The sequence below is a fragment of the Manacus candei genome, unplaced genomic scaffold (assembly GCF_025592945.1).
Source record: "Manacus candei isolate 608988 ecotype Guabito, Panama unplaced genomic scaffold, ASM2559294v1 h1tg000159l, whole genome shotgun sequence".
NCBI lineage: Eukaryota > Metazoa > Chordata > Aves > Passeriformes > Pipridae > Manacus > Manacus candei.
The window spans coordinates 3,119,317-3,141,604 of NW_026138207.1; the positions used below are offsets into that span (position 1 = coordinate 3,119,317).

Sequence of the window (22,288 nt, forward strand, 5' to 3'; positions counted from 1 at the left end):
AGCTTATTGAAGTGGCGAGTCACTTCTCCTCCTCCAAAATAAAAGATAAAAAAAAATAAAAAAAAAAATAAAAAAAAAGAGAGAGAAAGAGAGAGAGAGAGAGAGAAAAAAAGGCTGCGGCCTTGGGCTTTGAAAAAATAAAGAAAAAACGGAAAAGAAAGAAAAGTCTCATCCCCCCTGAGTGAGAAATCCCGCCGCGGCTTTCCCCCTGCCCCGGCGCTTCCGCTATTTCTGGGCCGGGAGAAGCAACGCCGCTTCAGTGTCACCCCGCCCTAGGGGGTGAAAACTTCGGCTCCCGTCCCGTCCCGTCCCGTCAGTCCCTCCCGTGCCCCGTCCCCGGGGGCCATCAGCGGGGCGCTCCGCGCTGCCATGGCCGGCCGCCTGCTGCTCCTCCTGCTCTGCGCCGCGCTGCCGGGCCAGCTCCGCGCTCAGGAAGGCGGTAAGGTGGCACCTTTCTCATTTTTTTGGGATGGGGGAATCCCTTTTCGGAACAGTCTTCGGGGATGGGGAGGAGCTACCGGGCCGAGAGACGGTGAAAGGTCGATGCTGCGGGCCGGGGGCGCGCACCAGGAGAGCGCCGGCAGCCGCCGGGAGGTGCGCTTCGGGGACAGGGAGCTGCTGTGGGCATCTCGGGGGGCCAGACCCCAGGGATGCTAAGTCCCGCTGCCGTCCCCGGGGACTTTCCTGGGCTGCTTCGTCTTCCCTTTTCTCCCCCGGAAAGTGGGATTGCTGTCCCTCCCCACCGTTTGCAACTGGAGCACAGCTGCCCTCACACCCTGAGGTGCTCACGTATGTGAAGGGAAGCCTGGCCAAGCCTTGGTTGGGTGTGCTTGGCCGTGGAGGTGACTCCTCTGTTTGTGCCACCACCATGCTCAATGCCAAAGTCCAGGGCAGCATGAAGAAGTGGCCTTTCAAAAGTTGTTAACTCTGCCTTCAGTGACTCAGGCCACTTACAGTTTAAAACAAGTCTTTAGCATATTTCTGGAACATCCTGCTTCAGTTATCCAGTGCCTGTTGCTCCTTGATGTCTCTGAAGAAGGAAGCATGATAGAAAGCTTGGGAAAGAGAACGACCAACCTCAGAAGACTGATAAGCTAGTTCAAGTTTACAAAAACATCCTCTTATGCGGGTAGTGTGAAAGCAAAGGAATATAGAGGCGATAACCCCACCAGCTGTGTCCTGTCACTTCCCTGTTACTGCAGAGAGGGATTTAAGGGCAAATAAGATAGCAGGTGAATGAACTAACAGTCACTGAGCTGCAAGTTACAAGCACTTTCTGCAAGCCTTCCTTGAGAGGAGCTGTTTTAAAGTAAGCAGGGCTTGAAATTAAGGATGGGATTGCTTAATATAAATAGCACAAACGGAATTTGTCTCCATTTGGCTGATCCACCAATTTCAATGAAAGCAGAATAAGTCACCTGTCTGTTCACTTGGAGGATATTAGGGTATATGATTACTATCAGCAATTTATTTATTATTGAATTAAGCTGCATGAAGAGTGCTCCTGAACGTATGTGCAAGCTGTGCACTGAGCATAAGGCATTGTCCTTGAGTCCCATCTGTAGCACAGTCTTCCACACTGTGGTTGGAAAGTATTTTTTTGGTGTAAATTCCAGATGGTAGAACTTGATTAAAAGCCAACTTCCAAACTCTTCACACTTGCCTAGAACATATGCTTTTTACAGAGTAATTGGCAACTTATTTCATCCAGTGTTGGTTTTGTTTTTCCTGCCTGGTAATATGTGCACAAGTCACTGGAGAATAATGCTATTGCTCACATAGCCACATGCCTGAGATGAGTCCAACACCTCTGACCCTCCAGCTTAAATCAACAGCTACCTGCATCTTTAACTTGAAAGCAGCAGGTCTTAGGCTTCTGTCACACCAAGCTTTTAAGAAATAAAAACAACTCAGCAAACCAACTTCAGGCTGTACTTTCCTCCTAAAGCTGATGTTCATTTACTTCTGCCTTTGTTAAATCTTAGAAGGCAGCTGCCTTATCAGTACACATATCAGTAAAGCAGGAACATTTCTACAGGCACTTGAGAGGTGCTGTTAAGAGGGCAGAGGATCCCAGTGCAGCACAGTGGGATTTAGGGTGGTGAAGGGCAATAGAACTCATACATGGGCTCTTCCCGTCTGTTACTAAATACATTGCTTTATCTTGAGTTTGTGTGGCATTTAGTTTCTGCATCACAAGCCCCTAGATCAGGCAGTTATGTTGCCTGATGGTCAGCTTTAAAATGAAATTGAGGAATGCAATCTCCCCGGCCTTCAGGGAAAGTCATTCTGTTCAAGACTGAGTCTTGAGCAGGAGCAACAGAAATGTAAGCCCCCGGTGGCAACCTGCATGTTCTTATTTTTGAGAATAAAAAGAGTAGGAGAGAATTTTGGGGACCTACATGTTGTCCTGGGGCTACTGACTCTCAGAGAGAGATTGCTCTGAGATCCTGGAATGTATCAGCCTGTGTGAGGACTAACTTTACAGGTAACGTTATGTACTGGTAGAGGGGTGAAAGGGTCTGTTTTGGTTTTGTTTCTACCTCACCTATTTCTAATGACTCTTTACCACCACCAAATGTTACCCATCTGTATCATTTTTCTCTTTTATCTAGTATTCATCAAGAAAGAAAATGCCGATAAGTTCTTGGAAAGAACAAAACGTGCTAACTCTTTCTTAGAGGAGCTGAAGAAAGGGAATATTGAAAGAGAATGCGTTGAGGAGCGCTGCTCAAAAGAAGAAGCAAGAGAAGCTTTTGAAGACAATGAGAAAACTGTAAGGATGAAATAATATGAAACATAGATCTGTACATTTCATGTTTAAAAATTACCATTCAAGTCTTTTGAGCTGGGCATCAAAACTCACAAGTTATTCACAATCACTTAACACAAAGAAAAAATAGTGGTTGATTGTGGTTGGAATTGCTAAGGCATAAATGTCTGCCAGCCCATCTTAAAGCCTCCATCCTTTTACTTGTTCTGATCTGTTTAATTGCCACTGAGAGGTATTTGACCTTTAAAGGCTTTGATGCTATCTATCAGTGTTGGAAATATGTTCACCCTGTCTGGGTGGCATAGCTGAGTGCCATGACTATGGTCAAGACAATCCATTGGAAGTCTGAGAAGGCAAATGCTGACATGGAACTTCATGGGGGAATTTAACTGAACTTAAGCAGTTTTGAAGTGCTTATCATCTTGTGACTCTCTTCATCTGAATTGAGAGAATGTATACTGTGGACAGTTCTTAAATGCCTTACTGTTAACTGGAATGAAGTTTGTATTTGTGACTTTTGTGTCACCTACCTTACTCCAATGGCTTGCTTAAGACAGAAATGTGATCTGTTCCCAAGCTCAAGGGAAAGTTAAAGCAATGGGGCAGCTGTGGAGACTGGAGTCAGTAGAATAGGTGGTATTTTAAAACTTGAAGTGACTTAGTAGTGGAGGAGAATAGGGAACATCGACTGTAGCTATGTGGCTGTTAAGAACAACCCTGAAACTGGAGTTACGGCCAGATTCATTTCCCTTTAGCATTACTTGATGGCCAGAATGTTCTTGGAGTGGCACTGAGATGTCATGGGTGCATTGCCAGTGTACTTCAGAGCATAAATGTTGACTTACTATGGCAGAACCAGCACAGCCTGTTCTACCTGGTGACCAGATGTCACTGGAAAGGACATACCTGGATTCCTCAGTGCAGAGGGAAAGGAGAACACAAATCAGACAAAATATTTTTAAATGTCAGGATTTATGAGGTTGTGATTGATGAGAGTATGGGGTGGGGATGGAGACTGAAAATTTGGCATTACACAGTAAATTCAGTCAAAACTGATAGAAAGACACAGTTATGCAAGAAATGAAGTGGCTTATCCTGAGTCACACTGTGGTATCTCTAAGGACTTCCAGACATTTCTGAAAAATGCATGAGACTTGTTTCTGTACAGCTGGGCAATATGGTTTTAAGTTATTAAATGGCAATAGCAGGCTGCAAGGCATGTACCTATCACTTAAATATTTCTTTTAACAATTCTTAGCTGCAAATATTCTGTGTATGAAAGGTCTAATATTTTTCTGAGGAATTTGGTAATTCTCATTCAACTCTTTCTGTTTCCTTTTATTCCCTGTTTTCCACACCTACCTTTAGGAGGAATTCTGGAACATCTATGTAGGTAAGAAACACTTTGTGTTTGTTTAGTGGATTAAACTTCCTCACTGCAAGGATTGAAAGGATGCGCCTCTTAAGTAACCCCTTCCTGCTCCCTTGCTTCATCTCTTTTCACTCCAGCACACCCTCACATCGTGTTTCCTCTGAAAAAAGAATCTGATATACTGAGTGCTTTTGCTTGAACCCAGTCATTTAATTTGCAGACAGGTTTCAGCTGCCTCCAGTTGCTGAGCTGATCTTTGTCCTCTCAAAAAAAATAGTGGCTCTTTGCACACTAAGGACAATCACAAGTAGAAACTGTCCGTGTGGCTCTGCCAAACAGTTTTCCTCCAGAGAGGCAACCCCAGATGGGAGAATTCAGGATACAAAGAGTTACAGATGAGAGTGTCGCTTAAATGCCATAACTAACATTAAGTTGTGAAACTGTATCTCACAGTTACTTACCTGTTTCCTGTCACCTTCCATACCAGAGTGGTATTGATTCCTATATTATAGGGCATTTTGTGGGATGTGTTTTCTACAGAATGGTTTGGAATTCAACGAAGTTATGCCAGTAGATCAACAAATACTACCTAACAATCTTTTCAGTTTTTTTCTAAAGGTGTGAGTTGTACGTATTATCTAGTGTTTGTAAGCACTATGCAAGGACAGATTTTTAATGTATTAGTGCTTTGTAACATGTTCTACAGAAAGTATGTGTCCAGCTTGCATTTAGGAGGAGTACTTCAAAAATATTGACCAAAGACAGCTCAGCTTTGTCCTTTGGAATCTGCAGAGAATTGAAAACAGTTACCACAAAGAAGATGCAGACTTTCACAATCCTTTAAGCAGGGGAAGAACTCTACAACCTACAGGCTGAAATTTCAAGGAAAGCCTGCGTCAGTGTTGCAGTAAACTGGATTGGAATATTGCAAACCATTTTCTCATGAGAATACAAGCAGCAGAACATCAGTGCCAGAGCTCTTAGCGGAAATGCCAATTTCATACATTTTAAACCACAGTTCACAAATGCTTTATGGGTGTTCAGAAGTATTGAAAACCACAGCTACCCTCAGCCAAGTTACTAGAACAATTTGTTCTAGCTTCCTTTTTTAGTAGGGGAATTTGTGCAACATTGACATAAAACTCACTACTCTGGCACTTCAGAGGACACAGTAACTAGAATCTGTGATGCAGGCCTTGAGTCTGTCTTTCTTTTGGTGAATATTGGTCTTGCCTTCCCTCTTTTGAGGATGGACATCAGTTTTCAATGCCACTGTGGCTGGAGCATTTGGAGATCTGTTGGTTTTGGGCATATGCAGGTACAGAAGGGATGATGATGTGTGAGTGCAGTCTGCAAAGCCCATCAGTTGTTCCCTGTGGCAAGTAGAGCTGTAGCAGCTGAGGTCACAGTCCAGAAACACCATGCAGGCAGCAAGCTGGATCCTTAGGATGAGTAGTTTCTTGCATATTGTCTCCTCAATGGGCACTGATGTTTCAGCTGCTCCAAAGGGGGGGCAGAACAGGTGGTAAAACACAAAAATTCAAAGAACAAATCTAAAGCAAGGATATTAAGCAAGTGTCACTCTTCTGAATATCCTGCTTTTCTTATCAAACAGTGCAGCCCAGGGAACACATGTCACGAGGGAACACTGAATGGAAAAGACCGTGTCAGTGGGCACCAGTGCAGGAGTGAGATACCTTTGTGGGGATGGGAGAAAGGGCTGCTCCATGGAATGTGTCTCCAAACACAGTGCAGCCTCCCTGTCCTCCAGGTAACTGAATTTGTGACATAATTGTGGCTGGGGCCCTGGAGTCAGGTCAGCCAGTATTGTCTAGGTCATGGAAAGGAAGAAAGGCTGCAGAACTACCTTTCAAATGTGGGAGATGCCAGCGCAGATGTGGGCAGTGTGAGGTAAGAGCTGATATTTTGAGGCTCAAGCTCACGCCTCACCAGATACAATGGGAAAATTTTGGTGCTTCTAAGCAGCACAAAACATGGATTTTGCAGGGCTTTGTAAAGTGTTGAGGTTTTATTATCTTCTGATTAATATGCTGGTGGCTGTGTCTTAAATGGAGAGCTCTACAGGCAAAAGACGTTCAGAAGGGATAAGTTGACCTTAAGGAAATAAAAGTTTAGGCTTTTTAGGCAGTAGTTGCAATGTAGAAATGTCCCATCTGCTTTTACAGGCTTCACTGTAAGTTATATATGCTCTTGACTACAATGTATTATTTTATCTTTCTACAAAAAAAAGCTTGTGTATGCACTGTCATACAGTACCCACCAAAAACAGATTGCAAAAGTGAGGATATGTGTATGAATCATTGCAGGTTTGGAATGATTGCAGTTAGACTGCAGTTAGATGGTTTGTTCCATCTGGAATGTGGCAACTCACAGGACCTGTATTTTAAAAGGAAGGATAAAAGGTGGCTTCTTAAAACTGACACCCCTTCAGAGTTCACTGGAAATACTTGCACTCTTAGAACAATTTGGTGTTTGGTTTGTTTTTGTAGATGGGGACCAGTGCAGCCCAAATCCTTGTCACTATGGTGGCCATTGTAAAGATGGAATTGGTTCCTACACTTGCACATGCTTGGATGGTTATCAAGGCAAGAACTGTGAATTTGGTAAGTTTCTGCTTTGGAGAACTGTGGCAGTGAACTAATTATGATGGAGCCTGTCTGCATGAACTGGAATCCCCAGAACATGTGGATAAAACTAAGAAGCATATGATTCTTATAACTCATGTCAAAAAACCTTTATTCCAAGCTCAGAAGTACAGCCTCCCTGCTTAGCTCACACCAGAAAAAAACTAAGAAAACAGATTTCAGCAGACAATGCAGAGACTTTTTCAGGTTTGCAAGGAAGCATATTTTGCATAAAAATCCTTCCTGAGGCTCACTTCTGTGGCATACAGCTGCTTCCCTGACAATATCCCACCAATGGAGGTGGAGGGTGTATCAGCAGCCCAGCAGTAAGAGTGGAGGGTGCAGAACTGATGTTCAGGCCTGAGACTGAGGGGAGTGATGAGTTGAGATTTTTAGGGCAGGAGGGAGGAATCGTGTGAGGGTTTACTAGTATCTTCTCTATTAGTATTTTATTCATTTTTCCCCTGACAGCTTGTCTCTGCTTTTCTAAGCTCACCATGACATGGCCACTGAGCCCACTTGGACTTGGCAAGTACGTTTTGTATGGTGGATGTGGCTGCCTTGTAAGGCACAAGCTGGTGTTCACCACTCATGTTATTCCTAAGATGTACTTCAGATATTTTGCAGATGTAGAGACAGATCCCGTTTAAGTGTGCATTTTGTTTTGGTGAAGTTTGAGATCTTCTGTGAAGTCAGTGTTTATTTACAGTTTTTCTCCAACCATCTCTTTTCTAGTCATACCAAAGTTCTGCAAAATAAACAATGGTGACTGTGAGCATTTCTGCAGCATCAAAAAAGATGGACAGAAGGATGTATTGTGTTCCTGTGCAGATGGGTATGTCCTAGCAGAGGATGGCAAACACTGTGTTTCAACAGGTATGAAGCCACATGATAAACCAATAACAATTATGGTGAGACTTTTTTCACAGTCAAGGGATGTCTTGGTTCAGAGTTGAAGAATGTCTTTTGAAACATCAATATTCTACATGAGATAGATTTAACAGTCCAACTGATTTTTATTTCCAAAGCCTTCCATTTGTGAGGTGATGTGATGGACTTGATCAATATCTGGCTGTTTTAAAACCCTTTGTAAGGTTTCACAGAATTACCACAGTAAATTCTACTGTTGACAGGAGAAAAGTGATTGCAGTAATAACTCACTTACTTAAACACTTACATGCCATATAAAATATCTGCTTGCAAAAACTTACTACTTTGCTAGAAACTGACGATGTTAGATAATTATCATTGGTACTATTAGATAATTATCATTGGTACTATTAACATTTGTTCATTTTTGTTTTATTTTGGTAGTCCTGGACAGAGGGGTCAAACATGGGCTCATGATGTTGGTTTTAATATCCTTTATAACTAATAACACATTGCTGCTGTGAACCATATTATTTCACTCATTTTCCTTGGTGTTTCCAAGGAGTTTTCTCTTGTGGGGTTTGTGTCCGTCTCCAATTTTGACATTCTTCTCTTCACAGTAAAATACCCCTGTGGAAAAGTTTTTGTGAGAAGAAAGAAAAGGTCGGTTCTTTTACCTGTTGATTATAGCAATGTAATGAGTGATCAAGAAGGCCCTCCCACAAACGAAACAAGCTCAGAGGACGACGTTGTTCTTACTACAGAAAGCCCAACCCCCCAGACTGTAAACAGAACAAGCAGCAAGAATCCATATGTTGATACCAGGATAGTAGGTGGGGATGAATGCCGTCTCGGTGAATGTCCGTGGCAGGTAAGTCTGGGGTGTGTGCCCTGCATGTGAGCAGAGTGTTTTTCTGAGGGAAGGTGTGCAGTGGCTCCTTTCCTCTGGCTGCCTTCTGAATGTTACCCGTGTACTGCCAGTGGTAGTGAGATGTAGCTGAATTGTGTGAACTGGGCACTTAGATGTGCTGTTCTGCAACTTGAGGCCTTAAAGTGTCAAAATGAAAGGCTTTGTGCCATTTTAGATGGAGCTGCCTAACCTATTCCCACACAGGGCTTTTGAGTCATGGTGGTCTGCCAGGCCATTTTTGCATGTTACAGTCTGGTTCTGTTTGAGAGCATCCACTCAGGGAACACACCCAAGAGCATGTCAGATAAAGCGAGTGTTTTACTTTGGAAATACACTTCTGTGTTTTACTTTTGAGTTTGGGCCAGCCAAAATGAATTCCAAATACATTCCAAAATGTATTTGGGAATAGTAAGGGGGAGACAAACAGGAACAGAATTTGGACAGGAATTCTTGGGGGTGTTGAGTCCAAGGGATGGGGTGATTTGGGGGCTGCACAGTCAGTCAGTCAGTCAGTGTCTAAAAGACAGTACTAAGTACTGTGAGCGCGGTAACATGGAATCCAAACGTACTTCACATAAAGACAGTCGAGACTCTGCAGCAGTACAAGCTGATCTGTAGCCTCTTCACCCATGAATATAGTATTAAGAGAGACCTGGAGGGCCCCATAGGTGTTGCAGTAAGAAGCAAATGTGTGGTGTGCAGAGAAATCAGTTACCTGTTTATAGCTCATTCACATTAAATTGCACTTCTTAATTTTGCACTTACCTTTTTTCTTTTCACAGGCTGTGCTGCTAAATGAGGAGGGAGAAGAGTTTTGTGGTGGAACTATTCTGAATGAAAATTCTATACTTACTGCAGCTCATTGCATGAACCAATCTAAAGAAATCAAAGTTGTTGTTGGTAAGGGGTTATTTATTTTACTCCTGCAATGTTTGAGCATGTGTTGCAGCTTCACCTTCTGTGCTCTAAATGTCGTGTGAGATGTACTCATTATTTTATGTGTTACAGTTTGTTACTTTTTTGTTGTTATTTTGCTTTTTCTAATTTCTTGTTACTGTGGGAGTCCTCCTTTTTAACAACAAGGACAGCAGATGTGGAAAATTATAATGGTGCATCCCTTTCTTCTTTGCCAACTAGTTGGAAGTGATTAAAAACAAATGTTTTATAAATGATGGCTATCAATGTTTTCAGCAGAGCAGTGCTTTCTCAGAAAGCTTGTCATTTCTGACACATCTGAATCATCCACATTTGTTCCTGCAGGAACACTCAGGAAATCTGTGACACATTCAATAGAGGGCAAAGGAACAAACTCAGGTTATGGTTGCTTCACTTCTGAGCTGGGACACTAGATCAACACAACTTTATCTTTTCACTGTTTTAGTCTTGACCCAGACCATGTTCTCATCTCTACGTCAGGCTCAAGCTCCTTTAAGAGATTCCATTAGTTTAGCTGGCTCAGTTTGTGCCTTTATGTAAAATGGTACAAAAATCTCTGTAGACCAAAACTCAGGACCAAAACTGATCCAGTTGCTGCTAATAAATATTGCCTACATTTACTTGTATTGTATAAATGCTTAGGCTAAGTGTTAGGAATGAGTATACTAGTCTCTTCCTCTATCAAGGTTGTTCTTAATTTCTTATACTATCTCCACATTAATGACTCTTTTAATAATCTTGTACAGGTGAAGTGGACAGAGAGAAGAAAGAACAGTCTGAAACGATGCATACTGTGGAAAAAATAGTTGTTCACCCTAAATATGTTGCTGCGACTTATGATAATGACATAGCCTTAATAAAGCTGAAGGAACCTATCACATTTTCGGAGTACATTATCGCAGCATGCCTTCCCAAAGCAGACTTTGCTAATGAAGTTCTGATGAACCAAAGATCTGGGATGGTTAGTGGCTTTGGGCGTGAATTTGAAGGTGGACGACTATCCAAAAAACTGAAAGTGCTTGAAGTCCCCTATGTTAATAGGAACACTTGCAAGCAATCGACTAACTTTGCAATAACAGAGAACATGTTCTGTGCTGGTTATGACACAGAGCAAAAAGATGCTTGTCAAGGAGACAGTGGAGGCCCCCATGTAACCAGATATAAGGATACTTATTTTGTTACTGGAATTGTTAGCTGGGGAGAAGGATGTGCCAAGAAAGGTAAATATGGTGTCTATACCAAATTGTCCAGGTTCTTGCGTTGGGTAAAAATGGCCTTGAATTTGTAGTGGTGGTGTGTCTCCTGATCCTTCTGATAGCTTCCTAGGTGCAGTTTTTGTAACAGAAACTTTTTTTTTTCCACATCTCCTAAATTTATTTTGAGAGCTGATTCCTTAAAGTTATGGTGCTGCTTCTATTTGTATTATCCCTGGCTTTAAATCACATATATGTGGATTGTGAGTAGTGTTTTGAATTTGTTGAATGGCGGAATTTCCCCAAACAAAATGGTTGCTCAGTGGGGTCTTTTGTTTGCTTTAGGTATTTTTATATTGCCATTTTGATTCTTGTCTGTTGACTCAAGTGCTTCCACCAGAGGCTCATAAACATATTCTAAACAATCACTAGCCATGATGAAAGTAGGCAGGACAGGACTTCAGTTAATCCTCGTATTGCAACCATCTGGCTCAGCAGGGAGTTTGTTATTACTGGAGCTATTTAGATTGTCCCTTTGGATGTATTCAGAAGAGTAAGGGAGCAAGGGAGCTTGCATGGCAAAAGCTGAGACGCAAATAAATATTCAATGTGTGATTGAATAATAACCATATGTTCCACAGAATGGCCTACTCAGGTCACAGCAACTAATTAAAATAGCGGTTTGCTTTATATGGATTGTAGTTCACCTTAATGTAAACATTGCTGCTCATCAGAAAAAAATTTATGTGCATGTTCATTGTTTGCTGTATTGTGTTGTGGATTGTGTATGGCTGAGGATTGGAAATCTATTTTTCTGGGTGTTTCTGTCAGGTACAATATTGATGTACACCAGCATTTGAAATAAAACACTCTTTCTTCTTCGCTCCTTTTTTTTTTTTAACAAACCCAGACCTCTCAGCCTGTTACAGTTCATCATGTGCTCTACACCCTAACCATCCTGATGGCCTTTCCAAGGCTCCTCCAATCTGTGATGTTCCCCTGTTCTCTGAGGAACACTGAACTTCACCAGACACCTGCCACTTATCTCTTAGGGTTTGAGCTGGTACTGGCTGGTTTTGTGTAGCTGGTGCTGTAAGCAAACCAGGCTGACAAACTGGAAATACAACTCTGCAAAGCTGCGAGGTATTTCTGCAGTCAGGAGTGATTGTGGGCAGGAAGGTTAGTGAGCAGGTCAGTTACCCCATCTTGATGGTCTTGACCTGCATAACCCCTCAGTGGGCTAACTTCAATGTTTACTCAGCAATGTTTGTTCCCTGGGTTCTTCTGTCCACTGCATTTCTGTTCCTCTCCCTTGTCCCACTGGAGCCTACCCCTGTGCTCCAGGGTGAAATTTGCTTCTTCAAAAGAAAACCTCAGGCCTAGATGCTACCAAAATTCTATTTACATACTCCTGCTAAGGGCTTTCTTGTACTTCGTTGGAGCTTGAGGACTGAAGCAAAATGCAGACTGGGCTGTATGAGGTGTTGAGGCAGCTGAAGGCAGGACCTCCCTCTGGCAATGGTGACAGTAGCTGGTGTGTGTATGTATGTTCTTGTTGAGCCAAGTGAGAGCAGACACAGAAAAGGCAAGAGAGTGACAAAAGTCCATGTTTGTGTAATTATTTGTCTTTATTTGTGCTTTGTGGACTAGGGGACATGAGTGAAAACTGGGTAGCTTTGCTGTCTTGCCCTCCTTGCTCCCATTTGTCAGCTGCAGTGTAATGATATGCAGGTCTAAGGCTCACGGGGAATACCATTTTGGACTGAAAGAACAGTGTCAGTGTGAAATACGGGGTCAGTAGGTTGATAAGCAGGGCTTTCAAATGCACAACACAAACAATGGACCATTCTTCATGTTCTCAAGAGATGTGATAATTAAATAATCCTTCATATCCATTTATAAGGTGACAAAATGAACCCCACAAGATGTAACAATGAGGGGGGAACAAGAACCCTACCCCATCACTCATTGTGGTTGTCTAACAATCATCACATCTCCACTTGATGAAGCATCCCACCTGTCTTTCAAGTTGGACCCTGAGGTGCTTCTCTTTTCATCCAGTTTATGAATCATACTGCAGACATGATGCCTGCCATGTTTAATTTTGCTGTAAAAGTCATTTGGGTATTACAGAGGTCTGGTTGGAGACAATGGAACAAACACCTGAGTCATCTCCATTACAAGTGCTGTGAGTTAGAGGTAGATTTTGACATTCCAAAGGTGACGTGGGAGAGGTACTTAATGGGACATGGGTTGTCCTGACTCTCTTCAGAATGTTTAATGGAAAATTTTCAACATACATACAAACACGTAGAAAGCAATTTTGAGTTCACTTGTTTGCATTTAATTTTAATCTATAAACTAGAAGTAGCTGGCAATACAAAGATGGAAGATGACTTTAATAAAAGTAACTGTAAAAATGACAGACCTCATTAATGAGAATATATATATTAAAAAAAGAAAAAGAAAATAAATGTATTAATGTATTTTTAAAAGAGAGGCTACTTCTAAAAACCCCATAAAACCCCAAAGAGTTTAAGGCAGTGTCTTAACTATCTCAAGGTCAAGAAAGGGCAGGAGGATTGATTAAAACTGTGAGCTCTTTCACGACCTCCAGAAGGAAGCACAGAAATACCTAGATCTGTATAAAGAATTGTAACCATCTTGGCATAAAACTAGAAAAGCTAAGGAGTAAGCACAATAAGATAAACATGATGTGAAAATCAATAGCTGATCTAAGTACAGAGATAATGGAAAAAAGCCCAAGAATGTTAGTCTGTGCCCAATGGAGAAGAAAGTCTTTCTTCCTTAAAGTACCAAATTACTTGAGTCCACCAAGGAGAAAAGAAACTGAGTTGCACTAGTCAGGAAAAAAATATCACATCAAATTCTTCTAAGGGACAAATCACATCAATTTCCTCCAAGGACAGGATAACAGGCTGGGCAACTGCAAAAGATGCAGTACACCTCAGATCTCTCCATTAAGGGAGGCTTCTAACACCGTTTTATATAACGCTTTTATTGCAGCAGAAAGACAAACACCGTTCTGGATGAAACTACTGTAAGTTTGGTGCAAATCTGGTTGAGAAACTGCGCTACTTGACTGAAAGATTATATGGAGTGCAGAGCTCCACAGAGGTGAGCCTGAGGACCTCTGATGCTGATATTTTCCACAGTGACATGCAAGACAGAAGAGAGTGTTTACTCACTGCATTTAGCTCATTCCAGACTGGAAGGATGACCATAAGTTGATATGAGAGTTCAGGCAATCTTGTGAAACCGGAACAGTGATTCTACGTAAATAGGAGCCAATTATGTAAACACAAAACCAAAATTTCACCTTTGGTCTCACAACACACAAGCACAGAAATTTATAAAATATGTAATAAAAATAAGACATCATCTCCATTTTCAGGAGGACAAGAAATAATGAGATCCCATCACTCTAAGAGACACTCAGATTAGATATTAGGAAACACTTTCTAGACATTGTAAGGCTAATTAAGGAGTAGATTAAGCTGCGTGGGTGAGCTGTGGAATCTCATTGTGAATCTGTAGGAACAGGTTAGACAGCATCTGTTAGGACCAGTTTACTTGCTCTCACACTGTTAGAGCCAGGAAGAGCTCTCATATTCTGCCTGTGATCTTGCAGTACCTGAGCTAAGGTAAGTAGCATGCACTATATACAGATGGAAAAGGAATACTGCAAGGATCTACCAAGAGTACAATACTTCATTTATTACTGATGCTTTAGTTGCTAATTTTTGCCTCTTATCCACACTTGTATTCATCTTTCCCTTAGTATGATGGTTGTTCTGGAAATTACAGATTATGTCTCGATTTGCCCTCAAAGAGCTGTCAGTAATAGCTGGGAAACACAGCATAAGATGTAGAATGATGCTGGTCTACCTAATGTTGATGGCTTACCATTTTTAAAATAATTGTAGTTACAACTGCTATGGTTATTGAGGCCTTTGGCAGGAATTGCACCATATTTCCCAAAGTGGTGGGGTGTTTGATTCATGTTTGCAAGCGAGCTTTTATGAGCTACTTGTGTTTTTATGAAGTCACCATGAATCTATACATTTGACTCCTTTGCAGTCATACCAAGTGCATGAAAGGTCAACTCGGGAACTGTGAGCAGTTCTGTGAAACTGAAGATGAAGGAGTCATGTGTTAATGTGCTGCTGGCTATGCCCTGGACAATGACAAAACCTGTGTTTCTGTAGGTAGGAAGCCAGAATTAAAGTTCATTCTATGGGACACACATCACATCTGCACCACATTTGGGAAGTGCTGGTGTGTTGCGGTGCTGTTGTAGCATAAAAAATAATGTTAATTGTTCAGACCTTTCACATTGCTTGAGGTGTTGATAACAAATTTAATAAGATCTTAGCTAAAGGTCGTAATTTAAGTAATATCAAATTGTTCAACTATGAGGGATGTGTGGCAGCAAAAATAGCTCAGGTAACTGTTCTATGCAAGTAGGTGCATTCTCGCAGGTGACTGCAAGAACCCGTGTCCCAGCAGGGGCAAAGCCATAGGAGAAACAAGTGATTACAATGGACCCAGATTCCTCTTCTCCCACAGACTGAAACAGATCCTTCATGCTTTGGAGGATTTTGTTAGAATGCAATAAGTTAGATTTTTGGTTGGTGAAAACTGATGTCTATTTTCCAGGCCTGAGTTGTGCTGAACATCTACAGATACAAATGAATAGGAACCCAAGAAACTTCTTCCTTTACAATATATAGTTTGCAAGGACTCATCATTTCAGTGGTAGTAACATAATGTGACTGCAGTTGTATCTCACTTGTTTCTCCTCAAATATCACCTGTTTCGTCACCTTTCATATCACATATCACCACCTTTCTCTTTCCTTCTAATAACAGGTTTTCTGTAGTTACATACAGTAACCTAAACACATTAATAAATACTGACATTGAATTTAAATCCATCAGTTTTGCCTCTATTCAAATTGAACATTAACAGTTATTAGTCTCAGTCTATTCTTCTGTCTGTCTGGTGATATTTGTTATAATGCCTTTTGTAATTTAATCCCAAGTTATTGTCATGAGTTGATGATTCCAGACATGGAAGACTTTACTCTATTTTTCAATTACAAAAGATTTAATAACAGCAGGTACCTGAAAATAATTATACCAATAATGGAAGATAGGTAACTTTTAAATACTTCGAAAATGCTGAATGCATTTGCCCACTTACTCAAAACAGGTACATTTTAGAGGTGGAAAATGATTTTCAGCCATTCTGATCCTTTTGCATTTGCAAAGGTTTTGTTAATGTCTTGAAAAATCTAGCAGAGCCAGCCCTGACAAGAACACCTGCATATCTAATTAGATCGCAAAAGGCTGCTGTTGAGGAGTTTTCTTGAACTATTAAACAAGGTTTTCTCATTTTCATGAACAGCTGATTCCCTGAAAGTGACCTGTTTCCCTGCAAACCCTGTTCCTCCAGTGTAGGTACCTATCTGTAACTCTGAAGGCTGGTTTTGACTCCGAAACCCATGCTCCAGCAGGTTTGAATAATTTCTTGGGATGAAAACCAACACAAGGTGCACTGGAAGCTAGATTTAGTTTTCTGACCATGAAACTGTCCCCTGTACCAAGGGCTCTGTCAGACAAGCTCTGCTGAATGGCACTTCAGTGACAGAAATTGCTTTCAACAGCAACTGTCTGTCCTTCTGCTGTGCTGGAGGTTACTGTCCTTTGCATGTCATTTGACCTGGTGCCCCAGGAACTGCACAGGCACCATATCCCCCAGAGAGGTGAAAGACCATAGTCCTCCATCTCCTAAATTTTGGCTTAAATCAGCAAGAAAGATAGCTCTGAGCTCAGGTGGAGGCTGGTAACAGCAGCTGAGCCTTCATAGCTGTGTACTCAGTGTTATGGACAAGAACACCTTACTCTCAGCACGTGACACATGCTTCAAAGTCCCAATAACATCCAAACATCAAGTATTAGCATTTTGGTTTTGCCTTTGCAGTCAAGTTCCCACATGAGATTGAGAAATCATGAAGCCAGTTGACAGAAGGCATAGGAATCACAGCAAATCAAGATGCTCATCCTGAAAATGAGGAAACCACAGAGGCCCCAAGAGCCATCTGGAGGTCACCAGAGAGGCTGGCAGTTTACCCAGGATGTCCCCATGGCAAGTAAGGAGCCTGACCCTGTTCACCAGGACTGGCATCCATTTAGTCTTCACTGTGCTTGTCCATGCCTGCTCCCCAAGGGTGCCTAGCCCAGTCTGAGACAGACTTCCCTGGCATCAGCGTTTTGGATGGGCTATTCCACTCTCCTGAGTACTGTGTTACTGCACAGGTCTCCTACCATAAATAACCCTGTGTCTCCATTTCAGCATCAAGCAAGTGCTGAGAGGGGGAGGGTAGGAGAGAAGTAGGGTTGCAGGTATGGGATGCAGAGCTTGGTGAGCCCCTTCCCTCTCAGTCACCCAATCATGCAGATAGCAGCATGACCGTATCAGAAGAGTAGTCTGAGTTCCTGTTGTGGCCAAGACTAAAGTGAAGTAAAAAACCCAAGCGGGAACAACGTTATTACAATATCAGCTAAATTTTGTTTTAAAAATAGCAACCAGAAACTGTTGGTAAAACAACTGAATGCACGAACTTTGCTTTGAGCCAGGATAAAGATCTGCCTTGACAAGTTTCCCATTGTGGCAGCTACATCTCAGTGTAACTCTCAACCCCTCTGAATGAAGATTGCCTTTTTGACAGAAAATACATATGAAAATGTCTACTTTAAGAAAACTATTTGAATCTCATTTAGCTATTCAGGTTTTTGTGCTTTAGTTTTCTTCTCTCTCTTTGCCAGCTGTTTTACTAGTAGATGAGTATAATGAATGGTTTTGCAGGGGGACAATTCTGAATGAGTATTTTATACTTTCTGGAGCTCATTGAATTAACCAGTCTAAAGACTTCTTCTTGGTAAGTACTTCTCACTTTTCCCTTTACTACAAAAAAAAGGAAGTGTCCTGTGTTCATGCCTCCATATGCAAGATGCCTTTTGACTAACAGTGTCTGTTGCCTCTTGACTAACCGTGAAATACATGTTTAAATTTGTAGAATGGACAGTTTCTTTAAGCATAGCTTGGCCTAGTCTAGCTTATATATGTTAGAAGCCAAATATAAAATGGGGAAGATATGCTGGCAGGTAAGGTTGAACTGATGTGGTTAAATTGGTCTAACATTACACATTTATGCAATTTCCTGTGTTGGCCAAACCCTGAAGAATTCCAGATGCCTCATTCAGATATTAGCAATAACTGTTTTGACAGCATGTAGATACTATTCTGATACTGTTCCATACCTGAAACGTCAAATACATTATTTATTACTGTCGTTTATTAAAAAGTAGTTTATCACAAGTTCTAGGCACTCAAAAATGGTGTTCTGAGTCATAAAAATTGTACTCAGCCTACAAGAGTAAAGCAAAAATTGTGGTTGTCTAAATTCCAATTGTTTGTCCATTTAATTCCCAAAGAGAAATTTATACAAATCAAGAAAGATCAAATATATATGTAAACTGGTAAATTTTGTATGCAGAATGTTGAAGTTTTAAAAGACAATAAATATCTAATTACTGTTTAAGTCTGACTGTACTGCTCTACAAATGAGAGGGGCAAAATTCTTCTTTTCTGTGTTGAGGCTTTTGGTTGTGTATCATGAGTGCCATTGGCAATATTGTAATGAAGCCCAAAACTTTATATCAAAGTTTTCATTAAGAGCATTATTCTAATTGCAAAGTTCTGATTTTCTTGTCATTTTGGCAGCCCTTTAAAACTCCTCCAAAATGGGTATAAAGTGCTACAGCTTCAGGATATAGGACTGGTCTATTTTATTTGCGCAGTACAATACCTATACGAAGTGCAAGGAACGTTGGTTCCTTCTTTTATCCAAGGGATTTACCCCTTCTTGAATTCCCATAGGATCTCCACTGAAGCCTCAGATTATAGTTCAGCCCTAAAATATATATTGAGAGAGCCAAATCTAATATATGAACTGTGGCCATGCTCAGATGTGTCCCAGGGACTACAGGGAGGCCACTGCCCAGGGCTTGCACTTGTTGACCTATTCCGTCATTGCTATCCATCTCTCCTCCCACACAGCCCTGCATTACCACTTACCCAAGCTCTTCAGCACTCCTGGTTTATTCATAACCAAGTATAAAAGGCCTGGAAGATGGACTTTGGAACTTGAATAGGCTTTTTTGCCATCTTTTTTCAATATGGACAGATTTCTTTCCCCTGTCATAAATGGAGTAGTCAGCCCCCAAAAGCAGTCCAGCAGTGTGACAGTTGCACACGTCCACAGAGTCCATGTCTCCCATGGCTTGAGAGTCAAGTTTATGGCAGAAGCCACTTCCACCACCCACTTACATCTGTTTAGGCCATGGGTGGAAGCTGTCAGGTGCAGACTTTCTACTGGTGCTGCTGAGGTCAGATCAGGACTTCCCTCAGGTCTGAATTCCAGGTACATTCCAAATGCTTCTCTTCATTACCCACTTCAGACTGTGTCAGTGTTACAGGAGTTTGCCTGAAAAATCCACTGCTTAGGTTTTGCTGAGAACCATTTTTATCCTGAAGTTCAGCATAGGGCAATGGGGAGATGTTATCAGAGAAAATTAGAGAAAAAATAATAAATCCTTATCCAAATGGCGCAGACTCCAAAGTGATTTTTCTTCATTTTTCACAAGGGATCAGGATATTCCTCATCTCAGAGCAAAATCAAACACCTTACTAACCCCCGTTATCCATCCTTTAAACTATCAGCTAGGAGCTGAAGTGCTACAGTGTCGTCTGTGCATGTGCTCTGCCATCTTCTGGTCAGTTTTATTGGTTGCACTTTTTGTAGGAAAAAAGATATTAAAATTAAAGTGGGGGGAAGGGGGTAAAGAAACACGAAGGTTGTAAAGAAAGGATGTATTTTAATAAATGAAATATTAACAACAATTCTTATTTTTAACAACATATGCACAGAAATAGAGAATGTCAGAGCTTGCACCTACACAGATCATAGAATCATAGAAGGGTTTGGGTTTGAATGGACATTCAAAGATGACCTAGTACAGCACCACCTGCCATGGTTAGGGATGCTTTCCACTAGACCAGGTTGTTGAAAGTCCCATCCAGCCTGGCCTTGAACACTGCTACAGGTGTGGCAAATGTTGGAGTAGTTATAAGGTGTCTTTTGTTTTCACTGCCAGGATGTCAGGAGACTTGCACATCCTTGTGGCTATGCTCACGGCCTTGTTGTGAATGCAGCATCCATAGGAGAGAATCAGAGCTCTCTGGGATTACATTCCTTCCCCCTGTTCACTCCTCCATTTCAGGTTTTCCTGCAATCTCTAACCAAACCACAAAGACAGCACTGATGCTCTTTTGAAACAGCTGCACGTTCCTCCTGCTTTTAGAAGTGCTGATGCATGTTGGATTTGGCAAGAAAAACTTTTGGTTTTTGTCTGCAGGTGGTGAACAGACCTGGCTGATGGCAGTCCAGGTGTTTAGCTGAATCATAACCCATTTTAACTGTACTAAGCATTAACCCTTTGCAGAGTATGTGTTTCCTTTCTGCTGGCTGGAGAAAGTGCATCTGACATTTTTGCAGCTTCTCTGCACACAAAGACCTGTGCTACCTATAAGCATGCATGCTGATAACCACGCTTCACATGAGGAGAAGGGAAATGGGATTAGCTCATGTCACTCATGGCTAGCTCTTGATTGAGACTACACATGACCACAGTCACCTCTTTTGGATAGTCTGGTGTCTAGTCAGGGCTGAGGGATGTGCTCCCATTTTGTTGTTCTAAACAGTTGTCTGCAAGGGAGCATTTCTTCTCTAATTTGAAAAAGCTCTCTCTTGTTCCTGAATCTGCTGCTTCCACTTCCATATTGTCTATGCAAAGAATAGCCTCAATCTCCACAACATATTTGCCCCAAAGATCAGCCCTCTGACAGAGGAATTACTGAGTTAAGCCATGATAAAACCTGGCCTCTGCCCTCTCCATCTCTCTGGAGATGACAACAATTGCTGTGATTTACCCGCAGCTTCTCCATGGTCTTTCCCTGTGGGGGGAGACCAGCTAGGCAGTAGGCAGTCAGTCCTCATCCCCTCCTTTTCCTTAAGAGAAAAGATGGTGCTTTGGGGATCTGTCAACACTCAGGGCACAGGGCAGTTTACCTCTTCAGTTTGTCAGGCAGGAGATGAGTGACCTGTGTGGAAAAGGACAATGTGGAGGACAAGGAGGTGGCTTGCTGTAGCCATGGGAGGTTTAGCAAAAGGTGTAATGGGGCTGTGGACTTCAGCAACATTTTGTCTGCTGCCCTGTGCCATATGGGATGGACAGGTGTTGCCCAGGGTGGGCTGCAGCGGGGCTACAGTCACACCTGCTCTTACCTCCTCACCCTGCTGGTCAGGACTCTGGATAACCTGGAGCAAGGACAGAGCACAGAGGAAGCCAGTAGGGTGCTGAGGACTGTGCCACAGGCAAAATGGGGAAAGAGAGGAGGCAGAGGCAAGAAAGTCACCAGGTCTACCAGCAGCACAGATGGCTCAGAGCAGAGGGGCTTGGAGGGGCCCCTGCTACCGCTCCACTTCCAGTGAGTTGGTGGTTACTAACACCAGCACCACAGTCCAGTTCTCCTTGAACCATCTTCAGTATCCACAACACACAATTAGCTGCTGTGTCTGCGTGCCCCTCGGAAGGAGGGAGAAATGTGGCTGCAAGCTCAGCCTTCAGCTTTCGTTATTTGCTTAGTGCAGAGGTGATGTTTTCTGGTAAATAATAGCTGTCCCCTTTCACTAGCTGAGGCATGCATTTCCAAAAATCATGTGACCAGTTACTCAGGACAGCTGCCCTTGACCTCTCATGCTGCAGCAGGGCTGATGGCCAGCCAGGGTCCTGTAGCATGAGGTAGGTGGCATTGGCAGGTCCCCATCACTGCCTGGGCAGCTGGCCTGCAAAACCACTTTCCCTGGCTTACTGCACTGGGCAGGAAATTACTTTCATGGGAACTGGTTGCTAGAGTAGGAACAACTCCCTCTTACTCCATCCTGAGGAACTGCTAATTTCATATCTGACACTGTCTTGCAGGCTTCATCCTGGAACCAGTAACCCTCCAAGCTGGGGGCAAGGCTACAGGAAATAGGGTGTGAGTCTCCTTAATGAAACACATCACCATGTGCTCACTGTGGTAATTAAAGGAATGGAAGAAGAAATCCCAGTAACACTTCATAAGGAAAGATGTGCAGAAAGGACTGCCCTTTTAAAACCCTCCACAGTCATACGAAAATTAAAATATAAAGCCTGTTGCATTGATACCAATACAGAAAAAGCAAAGTCAGTGCCATATGTACTGAGTACACTGTGTTCTATTCTGAAGGACACAGCTTCTCAGTCAAGGGATACTTTTTTAAAAAAATACATACAGTCAGAAAAAAAATGACCATTCTAAGATCTGGTAAGAATACAGCTTCTGAAGCTCTGTGTTGTTAATATTAACCCAATTTGAATAATTAACTTATATTTAAATAGTTCCTTAATTGGTTTGCAA

At 42.1% G+C, this 22,288-nt stretch overlaps 2 protein-coding genes across 2 annotated transcripts; both read left to right on the forward strand.

The window, feature by feature from the left end:
• The first annotated feature begins 274 nt into the window (after window positions 1-274).
• Window positions 275-11,581, forward strand: F10 (coagulation factor X). Its single transcript, XM_051772845.1, has 8 exons — window positions 275-439; window positions 2,616-2,776; window positions 4,142-4,166; window positions 6,656-6,769; window positions 7,526-7,666; window positions 8,281-8,531; window positions 9,353-9,470; window positions 10,253-11,581. The coding sequence occupies exons 1-8, from the start codon at window positions 370-372 to the stop codon at window positions 10,792-10,794; spliced, it is 1,422 nt and encodes a 473-aa protein (XP_051628805.1). The 5' UTR covers window positions 275-369; the 3' UTR covers window positions 10,795-11,581.
• Window positions 11,582-14,243: 2,662 nt separating this feature from the next.
• Window positions 14,244-18,026, forward strand: LOC127463442 (coagulation factor X-like). Its single transcript, XM_051772860.1, is given in 4 exon segments — window positions 14,244-14,924; window positions 16,744-16,807; window positions 16,810-16,874; window positions 17,529-18,026. Coding segments are annotated over 4 exon segments (348 nt in total). The 5' UTR covers window positions 14,244-14,813; the 3' UTR covers window positions 17,637-18,026.
• The last annotated feature ends 4,262 nt before the right edge of the window (window positions 18,027-22,288 follow it).

Bases quoted from the DNA above. Each gene is read 5' to 3' on its own strand.
- F10 (XM_051772845.1), top strand. From the start codon at position 370: ATGGCCGGCCGCCTGCTGCTCCTCCTGCTCTGCGCCGCGCTGCCGGGC. The intron at 440-2,615 runs GTAAGGTGGCAC...TCTTTTATCTAG, and splicing joins GCTCCGCGCTCAGGAAGGCG to TATTCATCAAGAAAGAAAAT. The intron at 6,770-7,525 runs GTAAGTTTCTGC...TCTCTTTTCTAG, and splicing joins AGGCAAGAACTGTGAATTTG to TCATACCAAAGTTCTGCAAA.